The sequence below is a fragment of the Heliconius melpomene genome, chromosome 10 (assembly GCF_056956725.1).
Source record: "Heliconius melpomene rosina isolate 202511_hmr_F chromosome 10, ASM5695672v1, whole genome shotgun sequence".
Classification (NCBI taxonomy): Eukaryota; Metazoa; Arthropoda; class Insecta; order Lepidoptera; family Nymphalidae; genus Heliconius; species Heliconius melpomene.
The window spans coordinates 2,897,506-2,921,522 of NC_140398.1; the positions used below are offsets into that span (position 1 = coordinate 2,897,506).

At 32.3% G+C, this 24,017-nt stretch overlaps 1 protein-coding gene and 1 non-coding gene across 4 annotated transcripts in view; one reads left to right on the forward strand and one right to left on the reverse strand.

The window, feature by feature from the left end:
* Positions 1 to 24,017, reverse strand: part of LOC146535161 (multicopper oxidase 3-like) — an 85,269-nt gene that overhangs the window by 20,868 nt on the left and 40,384 nt on the right. For all 3 annotated transcript variants that reach the window (XM_085192339.1, XM_085192341.1, XM_085192340.1), the window contains exons 2-7: positions 22,158 to 22,226; positions 14,055 to 14,689; positions 12,557 to 12,714; positions 11,060 to 11,203; positions 7,303 to 7,492; positions 4,551 to 4,674 (exon numbers count right to left, since the gene is read on the reverse strand). In XM_085192339.1, coding sequence (XP_085048465.1) covers positions 4,551 to 4,674; positions 7,303 to 7,492; positions 11,060 to 11,203; positions 12,557 to 12,714; positions 14,055 to 14,689; positions 22,158 to 22,218 — 1,312 coding nt within the window. In that variant the 5' untranslated portion in view covers positions 22,219 to 22,226. The remainder of the gene's footprint in view (positions 1 to 4,550; positions 4,675 to 7,302; positions 7,493 to 11,059; positions 11,204 to 12,556; positions 12,715 to 14,054; positions 14,690 to 22,157; positions 22,227 to 24,017) is intronic.
* On the forward strand, positions 8,688 to 8,759 carry TRNAP-AGG (transfer RNA proline (anticodon AGG)). The gene has a single exon. It is a non-coding gene; the product is annotated as a tRNA-Pro (tRNA).

Here is a 24,017-nt window from a genome sequence, read left to right on the forward strand (position 1 = left end):
TGTACTCGTATATATTTGCATTTTGTTTGTTACTTGAAAATGTTTTATTCTTTTTGTTTATGTAGTAAAGTTAACTATTTATATTAATTTATGTAATATAAACAAATTTGGTGTTTTTGGGAATCGAACTTACAACCTGTTGTGTTTCCAGTCACAAAATCTAATTTAATAATATAATCTAAATATTGGTTGTATTTAATTATTTTATAAACTAAATGTGACATGAGAATGTTAATTTATACAGATAATGAAACGCTTCAATTATGTTAATAACAATATATTTATCTTTTCAATTAGAATAGAATAGAATAGAATAGAATAGAAATAGCCTTTATTAACAAACTTAAATATTTACAATATATAATAAGGTACTTAAAATCTAGACATCGGTAAATTGTTTGTTTTGCTTTTCAGCATAGGCCTCCCCCAGATCCTTCCACACTTGACGATCGTGTGCTTTCCTCGTCCATGTTGCTCCCGCTGATGCTTTTATGTCGTCTTCCCATCTCCGTAGTGGTCGTCCTCTTTTCCGTTTTCCTTCCCTCGGATACCACTCTGTGACATTTTTAGCCCATTTCTCGAACCCACTCCGGATAATATGCCCTGCCCACTTCCATTTTAATTTTTTTACTGTGTATGTTACGTCTATTATATTAGTTTTATTCCTTATGGATTTTAATGTTAATTTATCTTTTTTCCTTATATACAGTATACTTCTTTCCATGTTATGTTGACATATTTTTAATTTTTGAATATTTTTATTAGTAAGGGCCCATGTTTGGCACCCATACGTCATGATAGGGAGTATGCAAGAATTGTATGCTTGTCTTTTAACTTCTATTGGTATATATGAATTTTTAAAAATTTCTTTTAAGGACCAGTACCTTTTCCATGAAGAGTGTATTCGGTTTGTAATTTCCTTGTCGATCATTGCTATTGGTGAAATAATTTGGCCGAGATACGTGTATTCATCGACATACGCTATAGTGTAATTGTTTACAACCATGGATATTTTTTTACTATTAGTCATTAATTTTGTTTTTGTCGTGTTCATTTGAAGCCCTACTGCATTGCTTTCTTTGACTAGCTCATTCAGCATTACTTGTAGCTGGTCCGGATTGTCGGTGATTAATACTAGGTCATCGGCAAATCTGAGATGATTTAATATTGCTCCATTTATGTAGATTCCGTAGCTACTCCAGTCCAGATTTCTAAATACTAATTCTAATGTAGCCGAAAAGAGTTTGGGAGATAATGGATCGCCTTGTCTCACCCCATTCCTTATTTCAAACTTGTGACCTAATCTTTCTGTTTTTACTCTAGCCGTCATATTGCTGTAAATATTTTTGATCAATCGTATATATTTTTTGTGTACGCCTTGGTTCAGCAATGCGCTCCAGATACTCGAGTGTTTCAGAGAATCGAATGCCTTATTATAGTCTACGAATGCTATATAGTATGACTTTTGGTATTCACTATATTTTTCAATTATTTGCTTTACAGTATATATGTGGTCGATTGTCGAGAATCCGCTACGGAATCCCGCTTGCTCCTTTGGTTGATTTTCGTCAAGGACGTTTGTAATCCGTGCTAGAATTATCTTAGAGAAGATTTTGTACAAACTTGACATCATGCTTATTGGTCTATAATTATTTATATCCTCTCTACTCCCTTTTTTATGTAAAAGAATAATTGTTGATGATAACCACTGATAAGGTATTCTTTCTGTAACAATTATTTCATTATATAAGCAGTTTAAAGCGCCAAGTATAATATCCGATATGCCTTTTAAGAATTCGTTGGATATTCCATCTTCACCAGGAGTTTTCCCACTTTTTTGTGATTGTAGAGCTTTGCTTATTTCATTATTTAAAATAGGTGGAACATCCTCTTCATAAAGATTGTCTTCTAGATTGAATACAGATGTGTCTTCGTTTTCTTTGTTGTATAGTTTTTTATAGAAATGTGTCGCTATGTCTGAGATGTCTGTTCTTTTTGATTTGTTTTTCTTTCTTTTGTCTAGCAGTTTCGGAATCCAATCTGTTGATTCTTGTAGTTCTTTCAAAGCTTTTTTTAATCCTCCTGTAGCCTTCATATGGGATATTATTCTCGCTGTTCTCGTCTTTTGTTTATGTTTTCGAATACTTTCTTTGATATCTTTACTGATTTTTGCTATTTTATTTCTATTTCTAGGTTTCTGTTGCAGTAATCCTTGACGTTCTAATATTAATTTTCTTGCATTTTCACCTACCCTGTCCGAATTTCTTTTAATTGATGACATCAATCTTTCCGCTTCTTGAAGTTGCTTTTCTAAATAATCGTATTTACTTTGTATAGTTTCTATTTCTTTTAACTTGTCTATAGAGGTTTTAATATATGTCAAAGTTTCGTCCGGTAGTGGAAGATGTATTTGTTTTTTTGCACTTCCCAAGTTTTTCCTAGAAGTCTTAGGTGAAATTCCAAAGATTTTCGCACGAACCATGCGGTGATCAGTGTTAAAATTTAATTGTTTAATTACACTTACATCCATAAACATATTTGGTTTATTTGTAATTATTAGATCTATTTCATTTTTCACTTTACCATTTGGAGAAATCCAAGTCCACTTCTTGTGTGTTTTTTTATTGTAGAAGCTATTTTTATTGTAGAAGCTAATATACAAATTCTGTTCGTGTACAAAGTCGACAAGCCTTTGACCATTCTGGTTTCGTTTTCCAGTGGTATATGGACCTATATATTTACTTTTGAAGTTTGCTATTTTTCCTATCTGGCTATTGAAATCACCTAGTAGTATTTTTGTGCTATGTGAGCAATCTAATGTAACCTTCAGTTCATTGTAGAAGCTATCTTTTGTTTCTATATTGGATACTTCAGTGGGTGCATAGACCTGAATTAGCGATATTGGTTGCTTGTAGCCTGGTAGGGCAATGTTTAAAACAGCTATCCTATCCGATACTCCAATGAACTCCTGTATCTTTGGTTTGAGATGCGCCTTCACTATGAATCCAACTCCATATTGGCCAGGAATTTCGTTCTTATAGCAGAGTAGGTAATCGCCGTGGTCTTCTATCTTTTCTCCTGAACGTCTTATTTCGCATAAGCCCACTATATCCCATTTTAGAATTTGGAGAGCTTGTTCTAATTCGTGTAATGATTCAGATGATTTTAAAGATCTGGTATTTAAGGTTGAGATATATATAGGTTGTTTTTTACATTTTGATTCTGGGGGGTTGTGGTCAATAACCCCACGGTGACCAGCCGGATTGGGGATTTGTAAGGTTTTTATTTGTTTTGATTGTTCTAGTTGAGATTTTCCTCGTTTACCGATGTCCAATAATTCCTATGCCTTAGATGTTGTTTTCTCACTCAGAGAGTGTGATCTGCCCCTCATATACGCAAACGGATCTGTTTTTTGTAGTTTTGCTGGAGCTAAGATAGGTTTTGCAGGCCCTTGATGCAAAGGCTGAAGTGGAGATACTGAATTGTCTCGCTTTCTTTTATCTTTCTGTTTTACTATAAGCTTATTGTTTTTTATATAAGCTTCATTACCCTTCTCCTTTTCTTTATTAACTTGTTGTTGTAATTCCTTGCGTATCATTAAAGTTTCTTTTCAATTAGTTTAGTTCAAATATAATTGAATTAGTGGTTTTCAGATTAAATATATGAATGCTAATAGTGAATTGTGCCATTTTGCGTAATAGGACAACATCTAACGCGGTAGTTGTAGCTTCAATGAAATGAAATATACCCTATTCATTTTGGCATGAGACAAAATGTAAGCAGAGAAATAGTTTTTCCAAAACTTTTATGTAACTTTAATATTTCAAAGCTGTCAGTTTATAAATATTGGAAATAGGATGGATACACTCTTGATCTGACTTGATACACATAAAACTCTTCCATTATTGAGTTATTGAGATAAAACGCGCAGATGAAACTGGGCTTAGAACCTAGGTTCCCTAGATTCCCTAGGTTCCAGTCGTAAGTTGTAGCCTTAGGCTAGGGAGTGTAGAGGAGCACTGACAGATAAGTTTTCGATTTTTTATGGGAAAAATGGAAATGGGATTTCCCGTCCTTAAGTCTACCGAAACAAAGATACGGGCGACGACTAGTTTTAGATAAAGTCTAATTTGTATTTTTTATTTTTATTTTAATTATCAAAAAAATATAAAAGGATATTATACATCGATTAATTAATGACTGAATTCAATTACCTCTTTCTATTTGACTCCAATGCAATCAGCCTTAATGCAATTTAAATTGAACTTTGAAATCCTCTCAACAATAAAATTTACATTAACATTACTTCTCTTTATAGTAAGTAGATTGACTTTATGTATTTAGTTCTTGAGTTTCGTAATAATATTATTTTTTTAAATGTATCGAATGATTACGACAATCGAATTGTGTTATTGTATATCGATATTAAGTATGATTTTTTTATTACATTTATATTGGGGTGGTTACTACAAAGTAACCACCCCAATATAAATGTAATAAAAATACATACATAGTTACTTAAGTATCTATAAAAAAAAAAGCAAACTTACCAGTAATAGGTTCCAGTTCGTACCCATCGGAAGCGATCACAGTAATGTTATGTCCGTCGATTGACATCTCGATGGGGCAATTCAGGAATTCCGCGTTGATCACGCGAAAACGGTACTTGTACCCCTGTGGATAGAAAATAGATTTGTGTAACATAACTTTTATGTATAAGTAATGTTGTGTTGTAGTAAGTTTGTTCGTAGATTTTATTCTAAAAAAAATCTACGAACAAATTTAGTATAGATCAATCTAATATACATTTTTCATTTGTGTAATTTGGTAAGGTTGAATACGGTGGAATCTTCCATAACTTTTCTCTAAATTGTATGGATAGACAATGAAGAGAACTGTGAAAAGGTAGTTCACGAGCATTGAGGTAGAGAATGGAGTGTTTTCTACTATTTCTCTCTCTCTCTCTGACACAGAGACAAAGAGACACAAGATAAAAAGTGAAGTTAGAAAGAATTAAATTAATACTAGAATAACCTTATAAACAAACAAATACACTATATTAAATTATTATGCACTTTAAAATGGTACAGTCACATACAAATAATAATAGTTCGAATAGTTATTCGAAATGTACAGAAATTTATTTGGAATAGTAGTCGCAGTTTAGTTGCGGTTTTTCAATTACCATTTGGCTAATCTTCGGAAGTGTTTGCGCTGTGGTAGCTACTCGCTTTTGTATTTTTAGTACTATTTTGTATTTAATCGTCTAAATTAAAATGTTTGGATTAATTTTCAGTAAAAACAATTTGTAGTAAAAGGATGAAAATTTTCAATTTAAAGGAGAACATATTTTTTTCTTTATTTTCAGAGAAAATATGGTCTTGTATGATACGATGTACGTACTTCACGTTTGGTCCTTAGAAATGTATTAAGAAATAATAATGTAACCAGAGCGGAGAAAATTAATTAATATAATATATATAATTATATATTGAATGGAGATCTAGCCTACAACTATTAATTACGGACGGTTTCCAAGGTACGTGGGTTCAAATTCGTTTAATTTTTAGTATTTTTTCTTTCCTAAGTGCTTAAAATAACATTTTAAAAATGTAAAAAACAATTAAAAATATTAACTATGTTCTTTACATTTCCTATACACTAACACCACCAAATTCACTAAAATACCTAAATTTGCCAAACAAACTCAATTCCACTAACAAAATTTAAATAAATTTAGTTTTTATATATAGTATAGAATAGGTGTCGACAAAAACAAAATCCATATATTACTTTAGTTACGTTTATTTTATCGTTGAACTAACACCAATGGGGATACATTAGAACTGTCAAATATAACGAGCTATGCAAATGTACAGTTACAAATATAATATGTACATTTTGTACGAATAATTGTATGTAATACGAGAATATTCGTTTCGAAAGGCAAATTGACGCCGTGATAACGCCAGCTTGCAATATTTGTATTCATATAGTGATTGCTATGCATTAGATTGGATTGTGTTTTTATTAAGCTATGTTATGTTTTAGGGAACCCGGGGTTGTAGGTTTGATCCCCACTAGGTTTTTTATATTTAAATCGTTTTTAAGACAGTGCGGCTTTAGAGTCCGCCACCTTAATGACTCTTGGAACGCAGTTGCAAGGTAGAGTGTTTCTCTTCTTAAATCCGGATACTCCGACGTGTATAATATTATTTGCACATATAGCAAGTATGTACATTTTGAGATTAATCGTTGCGCAAGGACCTAAGCATGTGACTGTAAACGCGATAGGGCGTAGGTTCGATTTCCACACAAGGAAATTAAATATTTATTTTTTTATTGAGTGAGTTGAGTGTTGATACTCATTTCTCCATCATCCTCTGAATTTTAGAGGCATTACGTGTTGAGCGGTGGAACTCAACGCCGTTCTTTTTTCTTGGTACCAGATAATAGAGAAAACCAAAATCTACCTAAATTATAGTTCTTAAGTAAAAGAAATACAAGAAATAATTCTATATTATACGTGAGTCATCACACAAAAAGCTCAGAGTTGTAACGTGAACGGAACATTCCCATAATGAAAGCTGACACAGCTAATTTGAAGTGATTACGCGATCGATAAACGATTCAAGTGAATCACTGAACCTATTGAACTTAATTTCGATCACTCAAAGGCTATAACGTCTTTTCTAAGGCAAGCTGTTAGGAGATTTTCTATATTAGAAGGATTATTATTATTATTAGTAAAATTTTTATTAAAGTAAATGAAATTTTTAAGCTAAATTTGTATGTTTATCAACAGAGTCTTATCTGGCAAGTAATTAATAAATAAAAAATGTTTCAGAAGTCTTACATATATGCTAAATTAAATCTTTAACTTTTTAAAGTTTAAAACTGAACTTTCACAATCAATTAAATTTGTAGAACAGGCACGTAATGTTGTACTATCAATTCAAAGAGCGTGAACCGTGTGGCGTATTGGCACAACTTCTGACTCTAAACATGACGGTGGTGGGTTCGATTCCAACTGGGGGGAATGAATTATTGTCCTCGTTCTGGTAATAATATAGAGCGTGGTGTTGCAACGCTAAAAATTGAGAAAAGTAGGCAGGTAACCTCGACTATCTTACTATATATGGGATACTAGAAATTATTTCGAAAGCCACATATTTCTTCCAGATAACAGTGTTGATGGTAGACATAGAAAACCAACAGTCTATTCTCCTCTTTTGGTCCGAATTTTGATAATTGCATGATTAAAAAATATATGTTAAAACAACTGTTTCTCCGACAACTCACCTGTTCTACATTAAATCTAGCAGATTGCATATAAACTGGTTTGGCGGTCTCGTTAAATATTTTAAAACGTCCGACGCCGTTGATGAGCAGCGTGGGCGGCTTGTTGTCCCCTTTGGAGTGGTGGTGGTCTGTGAACATGCCCACCGAGAGCTCGTGGATCCAATCCGTTACTATCATCACGTGTTCTGATCTGGAAACGAGTATTGATTATATATTTTTCATTTTTCACGCTGTATCCCGCAAGAGTAGAAGAAAAAAATCTAGTGTCAAGACATTCCTTTTATCCCAAATTTTAGTAATATTATATGTTGAGTGAAGTAACTCGACCCTTTGTTAACAAAAATTAAAATATCAAATACCTAAGGTATTCTCTCAAGGAAATCGAATCTTAAACCGTTTATTATTAGGCCACAGGATGTGTTTTTAATCACACGTCCTGTGGCCTAATAATAAAATTAATTAATACGAGTATACAAAAATATAAACTTTTTAATACAAAAATTGGAACCCTCTACCACCGTAATAAGTGAGACGCGTGGAAAGAATAAGTAAATGTAAGATATTTTATCTAAGAACATAAATTGCAATTCTTTAATCGAGCGCATTGCTATAATTTGTGGTAACATGCTGGTTTCCTTTCTGTGATAAATGTATGACACAGAACAAAGAATGTGTAGAAGTGGCATCTAAATATAAAAATATTAAGAAATTATAAACTTTACGTATATTATGTATCTCATATTCGGAAAAAAATTACTATGTATCTATACCTATAAATAAAATTGAAAAATTCGTCTGTCTGTGATTTCATAAAATACATCGATTTTTTACATTTTTTTTCATCTGTCTTTCTGTTGGTCCGGGCTATAGGACTTTCACTGAAAGAGAGAAGGTTGTGAAGTAACGGATAGACTACTCTACTACTAGACTACTACTAGATCCTGGTATACTCGCGGCAACTTAACATTATTCTTTTAAATACGACTATTTTTGTGAGCAAACAAACAAAAGCAAAAGATAAAAATTCCGGTTTAAGTAGAAACAAACACTAGATAACCAAAGTATAATAAGAAATTCTTTCTGAAATTCTCTTTATATATTTTGTACACTACTAAACCTTATTTCACTGCAAATGCAACGGTTATGGGAAATACATGTAATTCATTGGTTCGGTAAAATGCGAATACTGTCAGAAAACGGAGAGTCTTGCCAATAAGGTCTCTGCCTATCCTGCTATATGTTAGATAGAACAGAAAACTAAAATGTTTAGTATAATATTATCATTGCTGAACATGAGATAAGGCTGTGACATAACACTTTGAAGTGAAAGTAAAATACACAAGTGTAGATTTTTATGTTTATTCATTTCGAATGTTAATACAGTTGGCTCGTTGGTCTAGGGGTATGATTTTCGCTTAGGGTGCGAGAGGTCCCGGGTTCAAATCCCGGACGAGCCCGATTTCTTTTTATTATTTTTTTAACTATAGATAAAATTACTCGGCAGACAGTATAGACGCAGTGTCTTAGCACTAGGTTCTCTCTGCTTACTCTACCATATATGAAATGAAACGTAAAGCAAAAAAAATATATAAAAAAAAAATTAAATACGACTCAGAGCATCATGTAAATGCTATTATTTTTTCTAATATAATTTAAACTATCAACAAATTATTATTAAAAAAACACTATTTTTCCTTATACCAACTAATGTTAGCATATTTAAATAATTATATTAGCATTTAATACTTTATGTCTAAATTATACGAGACGGGCCCAATTCACCATTAAGGCAATCGACCGCATTACCACGTGATAGTATATCACGTGAGACAACATGACTCATGTGAATTAAACTAAATTACTACTAATATATATAATTTCTGACGTATGTATGTTTGTTTGAAGAAAAGGTGTAAAATGATGAATGAATGAAGGATGGGCAGTGGAAACCTAGTGTTAAGACACTCCGTTTCTTATTAGCTGTCCGTAGGTGTTTTTCGAGACATTACGTTTTGAATTTCAGAAGTTTATTTACCAGAGCGGGGAAATAATCATTGCTCCAAGTGGGGAACGATAATATCTTAAAATGAGGTTCCCTCTGCCTACAATGTCATGTGCGGGATACAGCGTGAAGATGATTTTTTTTTTAATCGTAGAAAATAAAACAGATAATAACGAAGATCTCCAAGCGATAGTAACGCCTTACTAAACATTCCTAAGTGCAACGTGCCTATACATATAATTGAAATGCAAAGTATTTATATTAATCAAATCTTATCGAAGCCAAATCAAGGCATAGGATGCAATAAATTTAGTTGCTTGACTCAAAAAGTTGTGCAAAACATATATTTATATGGAGTTTAATGGCGTAATAAATTTAACGATTGCTGTTATAAATAAGGTAAGAATTTAATAAATTAATTAATTAATTAAGGGAACGAAATTAATCGAATAGAAATAAATAAACTATTTCACTTATTAGTTTTTTTATTTTTATTTTTTTTAAATGTTTATTTCTAAAAATTATAAAATAATATCTATGATCATTAATATTTTATTACAACTGTCTGTTGCTAATGAATGAGCCGCATTAATGGATTTTTAAGCTACTTGCTGTATCCCGCACATATCAGAGTAGGCAAAGGAAACCTAGTGTTAAGGCACTCTGTTCCCAATAAAACACTTTCTCACCAAATTCTGGAGCCATTGCGTATTGAGTGGCGGAACAATCAACGCCGCGCTTTGTCTCGTTACCAGATCTAGGAAATGAATATTTCATTTTCTCGAGTGGGAATTGAACCAATAACCTTTCGTATTTTACAGTCGCTTCAGCGGCGTCTTTTTTAGGCTTGTTATCCGTTTTAAATGAAATAAAATTTAATATTATGTAGTTTGATTTTCACATTATTAAATAAGGCTACGCTTAACAAATTTTATTGCTATAATTTTAATTATTTACAGATGCCATTAATTACAGACTATGGAGTGCAAAGTGTCCGAAATGTTGATTTCAATAATGTAAATAAATATAATTATGCAAGTTTAAATTCATTTTACACAATTATGTAGATATTATATATTATATTTAGACAAGCATTTAGCTGTGGGTTCACCCGTGGTGACAAATGGAAATAACCATCCTAATAGGCAAAACAATATTATTACTTTTATAAAATATATAAAAGACTGATTGAATGCCTCGCCTACCGTCTTTATGAGATACAGTGAAAAAACCCTGTATTCACAAGACATGCAATTTCCGGCATCGCTTAATAGGCTTTGAGCCCTTCTTCTTTACTTTTATATAATACAATATTTAAAATGAGATAATATAAACAATATAAAGAAATTTTAAGGAATCGAAAAAAGATAGTAGTTAAAAGATAGTCGTATAAAAAGTCCTCAACATGGCCAAAAATAATATAGGTACTCGTATAAAAAACAAAGGCCAGAAGTGGCGTAGGGGTACAAAAGTATGACTGTAAACAGGACAGGTTTTGAGTTAGATGGATTTCCACTCTAATGAAATATTTAATATTTTAATTTTCTCATTTTGCTTATGAGGCAAGCGCGGCGTTGAGTTCTGCCTCTCAACATGCAACGCTTCCAGAACTCGGTGGAAAGTGGTGAACAGAAGTTCTTATCTATAGATAAGAACAGAGTGTCTTTACATTAGGTTCCCAGGTTCCCTCTGGCTACCCTGCCGTGTCAGGATACAGCGCTAAGCTAAGAAAAAACCAGTATAATCTTAACTTACCTGTCATGATCGTACAAATTGCCATGCGGGTCTTGTGATTTTGGTTTCCGTATAATAAGAGCTCCGGCGGCCCCATCAGCTCTTTGCATACCAGAATGAGAGTGCCAGAAGTGAGTCCCCGAGTGAGTAGCGTTGAATTGGTATCTAAAACCAATTACTAAAATTAAATTTCGTTAACTTAAATACGAGGCCAGTCATGGCGTAGCGGCACAAGCGTGTAGACGTGACGGTAGTGGGTTCGATTCCCATCGGAGGAATGAAATATTTATTATTTTCATTTCCTCGTTCTGGTAACGAGACAAAAAGCGAAGCGAATCGCTTTTCAACACACAATGCCTCCAAAATTCGTAGGAAAGTGGGGAACAGAAGAGCCTTCATACAAGATTCCCAGGCCCCCTCTGCCTACCCTGCTATTTGAGGAATACAAGATAAAGCTGAAAAAAAAATAAAAAATAACTCATAAGCTACATACATTCTCGTATATACGGAGAATAAATTAATAATTTAAAAGACATTTTGCCTTTCTACTATAATAGTATTTATATTTTATTCATATACAACAACACAAAGGCGGACTTAATGCTTATTAACATTTTTGAGCTATCCTTTAGGCGAGCAAAAATGTTAGAAACGTAATATGTTAAATTAGACAACGTGTACTAAATTGCAAGGAGTTACCGAGTTAAAATGATTAAAATGAAAATTATATACATTATATGCAATCCCGCATATAGCAGTACTAGCGGACGCGCGCAGCTTCGGTTACGTATTTAGGGGTGAATTCTAATTAACCATGAAACATATGTTCAATGAAATATTTTTAAGAGTCTAAATTTAAAATTTTATAAAAATCGGTGGTGATTTAAGAATTTTTCCATACAAACTTTCAACCCCTTATTTGCACCCTTTTGGAAAGAATTCTAGAAAACCATAAAATACGTGTTCAATTAAATACTTTTAAGAGTCTGAATTTCAAATTTTATAAGAATCGGTGCTGATTTAATTTTTTTTCCATACAAACTTTCAACCCCTATTTCGCCCCTTTAGGGTTAAAATTTTCCAAAATCCCTTCTTAGTGGATGTCCAGATTACAAAAGTAAACATCTGTCCAAATTTAACGTTTCTACGCACAGCGGTTACGGCTGTGCGTGCGTCTTACCTCAGTCAGTGAGGACAAGTCCTTTTATATATATAGATAAACTGAGGGGGAGCCTTACGCCGCAATTTGTCTTTTTATATGCGAGGAAATAAAAATAAGTGATTCCCCTCTGTCGGGATCGAACTCATAATCGTCGAGCTTATCGGTACCGCTGCTCCATGACGAAATTAAGAAGGGGGGCCTTCCAAAATTCAATTGTTTTTCTTCTGTTTTCAGATATCATTAAATAATGTTTTAGATGCGTATACAAGTAGAGTTGGCCGCTAAGATAATTCGATTACTTTTTCATTTTATATTATATCTCAAATCTTAAAACCTATTTATATATAAACACAAACCTGAAAGTAGACTCCGGCAGGATAGGACACTGTGTGACATACGGCGTCCCATCCATGTACGGTGTTCCGCGCTGATGCTGGCCGTGCCAGTGGACTGTGGTGCCTTCTGTCATTAAATCATTCTCTACGTCAACTATTATTCTGTCGTGTTGGCATACCTGTAATAATTATATTGTTATAGAAAAGATATAAAGAATAGAAAACGGCGTTAACTTACGCCTTTCCTGCTTAGTGCAGGATACAGCGTCAATTTTAAAAAGAAGATAAAAAACAGTATCCATGCAATGGTTTAATCCCTAGGGGGAATAACTATATTTGAATTGTTTTTTCACGCTCTATTAGAACCAACCAACGCATAAGGTATGCATTAGAAACGGATAAAGGCCATGTTTTAAATATCTATTAGATTATTGTAAGTGATATACGAAATTATGTAATTATCATATAATTTTTAAATATTTTTTTCTCTTAAGTTTTTCATAATTATTCATAGGGAAAATTAATTTATTTTGGGAACAAATAAACCATAGTATACAATAAATAATAATTAAATACCTCTTCACCGATATATTACGCGCTATCATTGAAACTTATATCACACAATAACAGAGTTTATGGTCAATTAAGTAACTTTTGCGTGATTTGCAGGAGCATAAAATATTTTTAATTGTTATTATATACTTTATCATCATGTTAATTAAAGAAATTCAATGGGGCGTGGGTTCGAATATGCTTAAATATATATTTAGATATTTCTAGCTATAAATAAATCCTAAGCAACTGGACAGATTTTAAGGATTTTATTTTCTTTTATTGCGTAATGTTCTGCCATTCAATACTAACAAATTCATGGATAATGGGTTGTAAGTAGAAATATGAAGAAAATAGACACAAAACACAAACAAAGTTGCAAGCAGCTACTAGTATCAAATACACCTTACAATTGTAATAATAATAAATATACTAATGAATCTACCAGCTACATCTATTCAAGTTACCTAAGCTATACTTATTTAATATTTTTTGTCAATTAAAATGTACAAATGATGATAAATTACTTTGTGGCGGAGGGTTTTTTGTGGTTTTCAAACAGGATTTTCCTCGTGCTGAGATCTAAAGTACCATTGAAAAGGGTGATACATCCCCTAGAACGGTTGAAGTATCTGTTTAATTATGCACTACTTGTGCTTGCGTTTTCACTTTGTGTTTCTCTTAATATACGCTAATTAGCCCGATTGATAATACAATTTATAATGAGACTGTATGATGAAGAAATATAAAGTTTTTTCATCTAAGAATCTTCTATTAATAGTCCTGCCCATGATTGGCTTCGAAAAAAATATTTTTATTGGTTTTCGTTACCCACACTATCCCGCAAATTACAAAGTAAAGACACAACGGAGTGTCTCAACACTATGCTCTCACTGCCTGCCCTGCTGAGTGCAGGTTACAGCGTTACGCTAAAAAAATTCAAAATTAAAAGCTTTTTTTTGCTTACCTCTATAGCAGGTCCCGGCATCTTCCTATTAATTACATTGAGAGCTCTGTTAATACCATCCGCCGGTATGCAATCCAGTCTTTTACAATCCGTCAAATTGTAGGGGCAGTCGTAGCACGCCTTACTCATAGTCTGATACCATTCTAGATTGAAATGGTAGTAACAAATCATAGGTTCCTCTCCTTCCATACATTCTCTTTGGCAAGGATGTTGTTCATTTATCAGTTCTCCAGTAACTTCGTCGTATTGTACATGTGCTCTTATAGAATTCTTCTTTTCTAAACGTCTTAGATTCATATTTCTTCTAGCATTCTCGAATACAATTTTCTTAAGTGTTTCCAGTTCGTCTTGTCTTGTTTTTGTTTGGTATTTGATATCGTTATCTACGGATAGATTGGTCACTGGTAATAATACTTTGGACGCACTTTCTGGTGTTTTCAGCTGGTCATCGCTACCAACAATTTTAACATTTGGGGATTCTGCACTTGAATTGTATTTATCTTCTATTATAGCTAAAAGTTCTGAAATCTGTTTGTTTTCAATGGGTGTGCTTTTAGTTGCTTCCTGTGTGGCACTTTCAATTTCATAGTCTGTGGTGGTCTCAATTTTTGTTTGTATTCCTATTTGTTTAGTATCTGAAACAATTTAATATGAGTTTTACTATATGAAAATGCATAGCACTTAATATAAATTGAATGTTACTTATTTCCTTGCAGTAGATGATCAGCATAATTATCAACTACTCGTATTTTTTAAAGAGATTTTATCTAAGTTTGTTATCGTTAGAGATGTCTAAACTACGAGTACAGGATAGAGAATTAATGAAAATATGTATTGCTTACTTATGTATAGATATATAGATACACTTAGGTCAAATAAAAGAACTTTGCAATATAAGGATAAAATCCGCAATTTTTTGCCCAATTTTATTATAAGGTGTAACGAATTTTAAATTAAAATTGCAATATTATAAAGATACCAAAATATTAAACAAGGAATATCATTTAAACATCCAATTAGAGCTACTACTAAATCGGTTTGTACTTTTTTGTATTTTTTGTCTTTTTTCTTAGCTTAACGATATAAATACTGCATAACGACCTAACGCCGCAATTTATATAAAATAAAAAAAAACGATATACTCGTATGTTTCAAATATAAACATTTGTTTGAGTGGAACTTGAACTTTTACTACGGCAAAACGAAGGCAAGTAATTTTAATTTTTCCGAATAATTTTTATTCGGCACTATAGTTTATGCTGCAAAGCAAGATAGATAAAGAGACGCAGTGTCACGACACTGTATTCCCCACTTACAAAACCCATAAATAATAATCTGTAAACACTTATAGTCCGATGATATTCTACTAGGCTAGAGGCATATAAATACAGATATTCTAATGATTTCACATGGAATAATAATTCCATTATACTGTTGTATAGAATATAATAAAGAATTTTCTGTTGAGCGAAATAAATTTTTACAAGGCTGAATAAAGTTATATTTTTCCCACATATTTTCCTCAAATTGTGATGAAAATAAAATATAAAAAATGAATACGAATATATTTTATATTTAAAAAAATATGAATTGTTAAAAAACATTATTCTTTTTATTATTAAATAGATTCACATTCGAATACTTCAGTCAATTAAATATAGTATATGTTTTAATTGATACAACAAATTTATTTATAAGTCATTCGAATTCTATTGTTATTGAACAATTCTTATTGAATTAACTTTTCGAAATATGAATAAATGAAGGTAGCGTAGCGTTCTACAAGTACACAATTACTACTACTTTTTTTCCCTTAATAACCGACTTATAAAGTTATAGTAACTAAAAATAAAAATAAATCAGTTTCACGCTGGTGAACAAAGCAGGGTAAGCGCGGCGTTGAGTTACGCCACTCAACATGCACTGCCTCCAGAAAACGGCGGAAAGTAGGGAATGAAGTGCCTTAATAGCCATTTTTTCCCTCTGCCAGCTACTCGCGGGATAATGCTATGAAGCTGTACAGAAAATAATTATTTAAACATAAAATTTCTCCCAACATAACCCTATCAAACATTTTTACATCAATAATAAACGACTCCTCAAATCCCCAAACCACATAATCGCATATAAACTTAAATAATAATTTCAGATTCAACATAGAGAAAACCCAAAACTATGATTTATATGTATAAATAATGCTCCATACACTTCCGTCCGTACTCCGCGTAATAGAGTACAGATCATAAATTTCAAGAAGCTCCATGCAATACGTTTTCTAGGCATTAACGTCGTCCCAGTTTATTTACCGCGAGAGCCGTATCACTCCGCCATTACTACAAATTATATGGACTATAGAGATGGGATATCTTGTTTAACGTACGTAATACAATTTTCTTTAATGAAACTAAAGGAAATGGGAAATATTTATGAAATAGTGATGTTCTTGTTGATTCGCTAAAGTTTTTTGTACGATTATTGTTTTTCAATTCTCATACGTGGGAAGTTACGTATTTTTTTTAACTATTGTTAAAATTAAATACATATACAATACAAGAGACTTTTTGTGCCCAATTGAACCTACACCTACCTCACAACTGAACTAAAGTACCGCAATTCTATATCGTAATAAAAATAAAGAAAAAAAACAACAATACAAAATCCCCCAACACTCATCAACACACTAATGAGTTAATATATGAAAAATAAAATGCAATGCCAGCAATTTTAAAACGAAACAAGGCACGTTCGACATACGATGCCGTAGTTTTAATTGGCGTCCGTACAAAAGCCAACCGTTTCATATACATTTCTCTCTCCAGGATAGAATGGAATTGTCAAAGCGATGCGGTCTCTGGCGGTCAGCTCTGAATCTAGGCACTAAATGCATAAGGGCTAGAATTCTTTAGTATTGTCACAGTAAAATTGGTCGCGATGTATTCTGGCTGGCCACAGCGCTGTTGTTACGGAAGTGGTACGAGTGCGTGAAATGAAAGGTTGTATTTTTAATATTATAGTATTAAAAAAAAACGAACGGTAAAGGTATGATAAACAAATGAGAGTTTTATCATTTATATACTACGTAATGAAATATCTTCGGAATCTTTACTACGAAAATTATACGAAGCCGAAGTCGAATGCGGTTTTAACACAATTAATAGTTGGTATATTCTAAGCCAAGTAAAGTCTATTATTATTTTTTTATTTTACGCTAACTATGGTTAAAAAAGACAATGATAGGAATTGATATTCCAATACCCTTATTTCGGCTATTTACTAAAATTTAATTGATTATGAGACCAGTCGTGGCTTAGGGGTTCGATTCTCAATCGAGGGAATGCTTTCCGCCACTCACCACGTGTTGCCTGGAAAGGGGAGTGTCTTAACACTAGGCTCTCTCTCTGCCTACCCATACATACATATGGAATACAGCGTGAACCTAAAGAAAATAAAATATGCACCATATACCATTTCCACAAAAACCTCCAAGAAAACAGTCGCTATCGTTTGATAGTCGCCACAATCACGTACCACCAATCAAGGCTGTAGCGAGTTGCTCAACCTAATCGTACCATTCATCTTGCACTTGCTGTTGTTGGAACGGAGCCGTTTGATATTGACTGTTGTTTTGTGTTGATTAATTGCTTAGTTGTGTTGATGGCGTCGTGGTAAAATGGTATAGGGTATGTGTGTAACACTAAGGTTGCGGGTTCCATTACAATTCGAAGGAATTAATTTTATCATCGCTTTGGTAACAAAGCAAGACGTTAAGTTCCTCCAATGAACACGTAATGTCTCGAAAAATAGAGAACGGATGGTCGTATCAGGATACAGTGGGAAGCTAAACGAGTACTTAAAAAAATGTTTTATTTATATTTTTGTAAAATATATTTTTCTTAGATTACTTCTTCTTTCAAAAATTTCTTACAAAGAGACACCGAGAGAATGTCTTTACCTACAATCTCGTTTTTAACAAAATAATAACACCATAAAACTTTATGTATCGTATAAAATGTGTAACGCAACACTAATTTTAAGATGTCAATTAAATAAAGATAATACACATAAATATATTTTACTAAATAAGATTGTAGAAATATAGTTCATTGAGCTCTAAGATTTGGTTCATTTAAATAAAGTTTTGTGGTCGTTGCCCCCATAAAGTATTTATAAAAAGAAATACATACAAGATGAATTCATTATTAACGAAACAATAACTTGCAAAACTTTTAAGCGTTCCATTCCACAAAACTCTTAAAAGATGAAAAATAAAGAACAAAGTCATAATTTTAATACAACCATGTCTAAATATTTCGTGTTCATATAAAATATGAAAATAAAGTGGTATATAAGAAAAGATAAATGCCAAATATCAAAACTTGATACCAGATGTACACAGACATCAGGACGGACGTATTTTCAAATAGTTACCGACAAGTTCACAGCTTTTTGTTGACAAATGTATCGAGAAACACATATCCTTTTATACATGTTTATCTGAACTTTCCTAACAAAGGTATGTTCTCGTAGTAACATTTTATAGTAACATTTAATAGTAACATTTTATAGTCGTGGATTACTGATTGAGGCCTCATATAAAGGGGGGTAGGGCTTTATTTCAGTTTATACAGTATGCTAAGGGGAAAACCTTTGGATTTTGTCTTGGAGTTGAGTATAGTTAATTTTATTATTGCAGTTAATAACTTAAACAAGCTATAAAATTAATAGTATGGCAAAAGGAGTATCTTAGCACCAGGTTCCGTGTGCCTACCCTGCTATATGCGGGAAACAGCGTGAAGCTAATATTTTTTTAATTAATTAACGCCTATTATCATTTTATGAATTTACAATTTATTTTTACATTTTGCAAAATCTATATTTTCATTTAATGTACATTTAAGTGTGTGTAAAAAAATAAAAATAATAATAACAAATATCAAAACCGCTCAGCGCGCATATTAAAGTTCATAGATGGGTAGACACCGAATCCGCAACCGCGTTGTTATTACGATTGACGATTATTGTGGTAGATTAGTATTTGTTTGCGTTAATTATTATTATTTTAGTTTAGAATGTCCTTTTATTAGAAGTATTGGATTTGGTTGTAAATTAGTTATATATTTATTATTAATATTACTTCAATTGTCGTCAAAGCATTCAGTTAAATATTGACATGAGATTTTTTTTGTATGTTTAAAATAATTAATTGATTTATTCATTTTTTTTTACTATAATCATAGGAAAAATAAACAAAATGAAAGTCAAAATGTTGTTATATTTTTAGTTAGCTGCGCACTTTTTTTCTCATATAACAGGGAAGGCAGAGAGAATTTAGTCTCTAGACACTCTGTTCTTGTCTTTTCGTTCGAATTCCAGATATAAGAGAGAGTATTCAGAGTAGAATGGCGGAAGTCAACGCTGCGCTTGGTCTTGTTACCACAGTTAGGAACAGAAAATATTAAAAATTTCCATTCCCACGATTAGTAATCGTACCCCCAACCATCGCGTATACAGTCGCACGCTTGCCTGCGCCATGACATCCTCAACATATATTTTTATACTAATCAAAACCGTATTAAACCAAGTAAAATCTATTTTCGCGAAACACAAACCCTAAATAACTAAGACTTTAATAATTAGACTTAAAACTGTTTGAACCTTGGCACGTTGCAAACTCGTTCTAAAAGCGACATGTACAAACATCTTATGCAAGGCATTTGCCAACTGGAATGGGCAAACTGATTTGCATGATCGATACTTTTACGTGCACGAAAGGTTTTTTGTTTTCATTTTTTAAAGGTAAATTTTGAAAGAAAGAAATGTGAAAAAGAAAACGGAATTCTTGCATCATTGCACGTGGAGTGGTGCAACTCACACCAGATACAATGCGATGAAAATATTAAATATTTCATTTCCTCCTTTGTCCGTTCGACGTAATAAACAGTGCAGCGTTATGATACGCAACTAAAAATATATTTCTATAACCTACTTCTGAAGAACAAGTAAAAATTTAAAATCTGCTTAATTTTCAACTTTCAAATTAGAGACTACTGCTTAGCTTTACAAAATAAAAAAAAGATTTGTTACTAGCAATAATTTATTTCGAACTACATTAAGCAAATATATTACACGAACTCCAATCCCAATCTTGTATGTAAACAGCCTACAAGCCTTAATACTATACGAATTGAATATTGAATGCCCCACAAATATATATTCAGTGAGAAACATAACTGAGGTGTGAACCTTAATTAATATGTTAATTGCATTATATTCGTGTGGCCGATGAAATTTATATGTCCCTTAGTTGAGATTTGACCTGGTTTAATAATTAATCCTAAACTTCTTGTTAGATGTAGCTATAGGTGTATTATGTTAGCTTTGGATAGAAAGCCTTGTTAAGTTTCTGTTATACGGTTAAGTTACTTTAATCTACTTTTTTGTTTTACATTGTATTTTGTAATAGACGCAGTACCCCAGGCACCACCTATTTTCGAGACATAAGACATAGTTAAACGACGGAATTTGACGCCGCGCTTTATCTCAAATTATATAAAATCATTGCTCCTCAACTCACAACTGTCGTTTACAGTCTTTACCCCTGCACCATGGAAACCTCAAAATTAGAAAATAGTACAATAATACTATCAAAGAAAATTTTATTAAGTACTTCATTTGAGCCTGAAAACTAGGAAGACTTAGATTTCTGATCTCTCATCAATTTTAAATAATAGAAAATTCACAATTTACCTACATAACATAAATAATATGCATATTATAATTCATACTAAGTTCAAAGACAACGGTGCGTAAGAAAGGCACTTACACGGTTCATCGAACTACCTTTCATTACGGAAGGTCAAGGCTGTTGAGACGAGATCGTTCCTTTTTCTCTTTGCAATTTTATATTTTTTTCAAAGAATTGGTAGTTTATAAAAGAATTTCATCGTAAATCGCAAGTACTTTTGGACTCTCGAGTATCATTTACTTAGCGTTTTCCGTGACTTTTCCTCGCTAGTAACAAGACAAAGCACGGCGTTGAGTTCCGCCGCATCAAAAATTGAAACCTACTTTTTTCTCTTAATAACGATCGTTTTACCAAAGTTAGTTTTGATAGTTAGTTAGTTGGTTTAAGATACGGCTTCTTAAACTAGATATTCCAAATAAAATCAACAGAATTCCGAATATTATTGTTAGTAGTTTAGTAACCCCAATTTACAATCTATTAATTAGGTCACGGCCACTAGGGCCGAAACTGCTAAACGCTATAACAATAAACCTATAGTAAGTTAAAGGAATACTTCGAAATAACATTATAATAATAAAAGAACGTAAAATATATGAATTTATTCGTCTTATTGTTTGTTTAGGGTGAATTAAAATAAATTATTTTTGAGGTAAAGTTTCGATGGGAAATACTAAGAATTGCGCCTAAATAAATATAATCCAAGTAAATAAAAGTATTATGTGAAAGAATGTAGAGATGTTCATTGTTGCGTTGTTATTTCCTCATAGGATTTTCCTTGTAAGACAGGATTCGAAAAGTCCAACATAACAGGTTCTAGGGATATTCCCCAAACTTCATATGTATGTAGGATTCGAAAAGTCCAGTGTGACAGGTTCTAGGGATATTCCCTATACTTTATATGTCATAGTTTATACTAAACAGCATTTTTTTGGAGTAAAAGCATTGGAAAAATATTAAAATAGTTTAGACAGAATCAATTAATGCCACGAATTGTGAATTCTTTTTCCTTTTTTTCTTCAGCTTCACGCTGTATCCCGCATATATCAGGGTAGGCAGGAAAATAATGTTAAACAACTCCATTCCCCACATTCCGCTGTATTATTGAGGCATTACTTGTTGAAAGGCGGAGTTCAACACCGCGTTTCTTGCCTAGCGAACAAATAAAAATATTCCACAACAATTCCTTTCCCCGAGTGGGAATCGAACCCACAACCGTCGCTGCCACAACCTGCGCTATAACAATGAATTCATTATCTGTACATCATCCTAAGATTACCTATATAATTATATAAAGATAAAAAATATATCTAATTTAAATAATAGAATACTATGACCTCGCTGATACAATCAATACGTACAGACTGACGGGCAGACAGCCGCCAAGGCCAGGAGGCAGATGATATTCACGCTCGGTCGCATTGTAAATTCTGAAACAAACGAAAAAAACTATTAATTACTTATTCAATTAATTCAGTAATTTATAAACTTAATGCTTTTACGTATTTTCAGTTTTATATCGTAAGTTGTAAGTTTTATATCAGTCTTAAAATAAGATTAAAAATCGCTTTGAAAGTTTCATATTTACAAACTCAAAGTTGAAGGTGAAGTCGACATAATACAAATAGTTTTCAAAATAGAATTTCATTCACACGTTAAATTTAACAATAACTCAGGAACACTCACAAATGGAAATTCATCATGACAGTTTAAAATAGAACTTTATATTCCTACGGAGAGCTTTAAATCATTTGCTTGGAACTTTCATATCAAATTCTATAAATCAAAGCATCTGTTTTATTTCACTTAAAATTGCACATTTTTCCTTCCCATTTTTGTGAATTTTCTTTTATAAATGTTAGATATTACAATGTAAAAAACTATGTTAATATATAAAACGCTATAAGCATATATTAATATATGTATTAATATACATATGTAGATAGATTTTGAGGGTATAATTTCGATTGGAGTTTCGCAGGGTAGTACGCAAGGCAATTAAAAAATCGTTGGCGGTAGTTTGATATAGTAATTAAGTCAACTGACAGACGAAAACACTCCACCCTACCTGTGACTACGGATTACTGCAAATTGTTAAAAATATCGGGATTCCAAAAAATATACGCAATTAATCCTATTTATGACTTTTAGTTGGGTATAGGCTTTTTTTTAGCTTCACGCTGTATCCCGCACACAGCAGGTAGAGATAACCTAGTGTTAAGACTAGACTAGACCGTTCCCCACTTTCCGGCGAGTTTTCGAGGCTTTTGCGTGTTTAGTGGCTCAACGCCACGCTTTGCCTCGACACTAGAGCGAAGAAATGGAAATATAAACGTAAACAAATAATTCCTCGAGTGGGGATCGAACCTAGAACCGTCGCGTTATAGTCACACCATTGCCGCTGCGCCACGATGGCCTCAAAACTTCTTTTTTTATAAAATTTGAATAATTGTATTTGTACTGTAATGATAATCATGTAGGTATATCGTGCGTGAAAGGCAAATAGAATGTAGTAATATCACATTAGCAAAATTTGTAACAAAATACATAAACAGTATGAATTGAATTGAATGGAAAAATATATAACATTTAAATTGAAAAATGAATTAAAAATAAAATCATTCATTATGAAAAATATTTTATATTATTAATTCAATAAAAAAAAAACATCAACAAACCACCAGTTGTAATGAAATTATTAAATCAATGCAAATATTAACAAAATATTAAATTTGCGACCTCATCCACATCCTTCAAAATAATTTAAAGCGTGTGACTTTTATAATTAGTTCATAAAAAAATATAATCAACGTATAATAAATCAATTTGAACATTAATAAAAAAAAATAATGACGTATTTATAAATTAGCAAGAATGTGTGTTGAAATATGTTTATAGAAAAAAAAAACCAAACAAGCTGTCACATGACAGTGCAATATGACATACGAGTTCCGTTGAATGACCTCAGTGCTTATTCTGTAATTTATTACTTAATAATATTTTTTGTTGGTCTATGTGTTTTCCGCTTGAGGCCGTCGTGTTGCAATAGTACAGCACCTAACTGTAAATGCGATTCGATTCCTACTTTATAAATTATTTCGCTTTCTATAATAATAAGACAGACCGCGGCGATGAATTCCGCCACTGAATACGCAATGTGTCGAAAGTAAGAACGGAGTGTCTTATTGATATATTTGTTACAAATTCATTAATTTTACTAT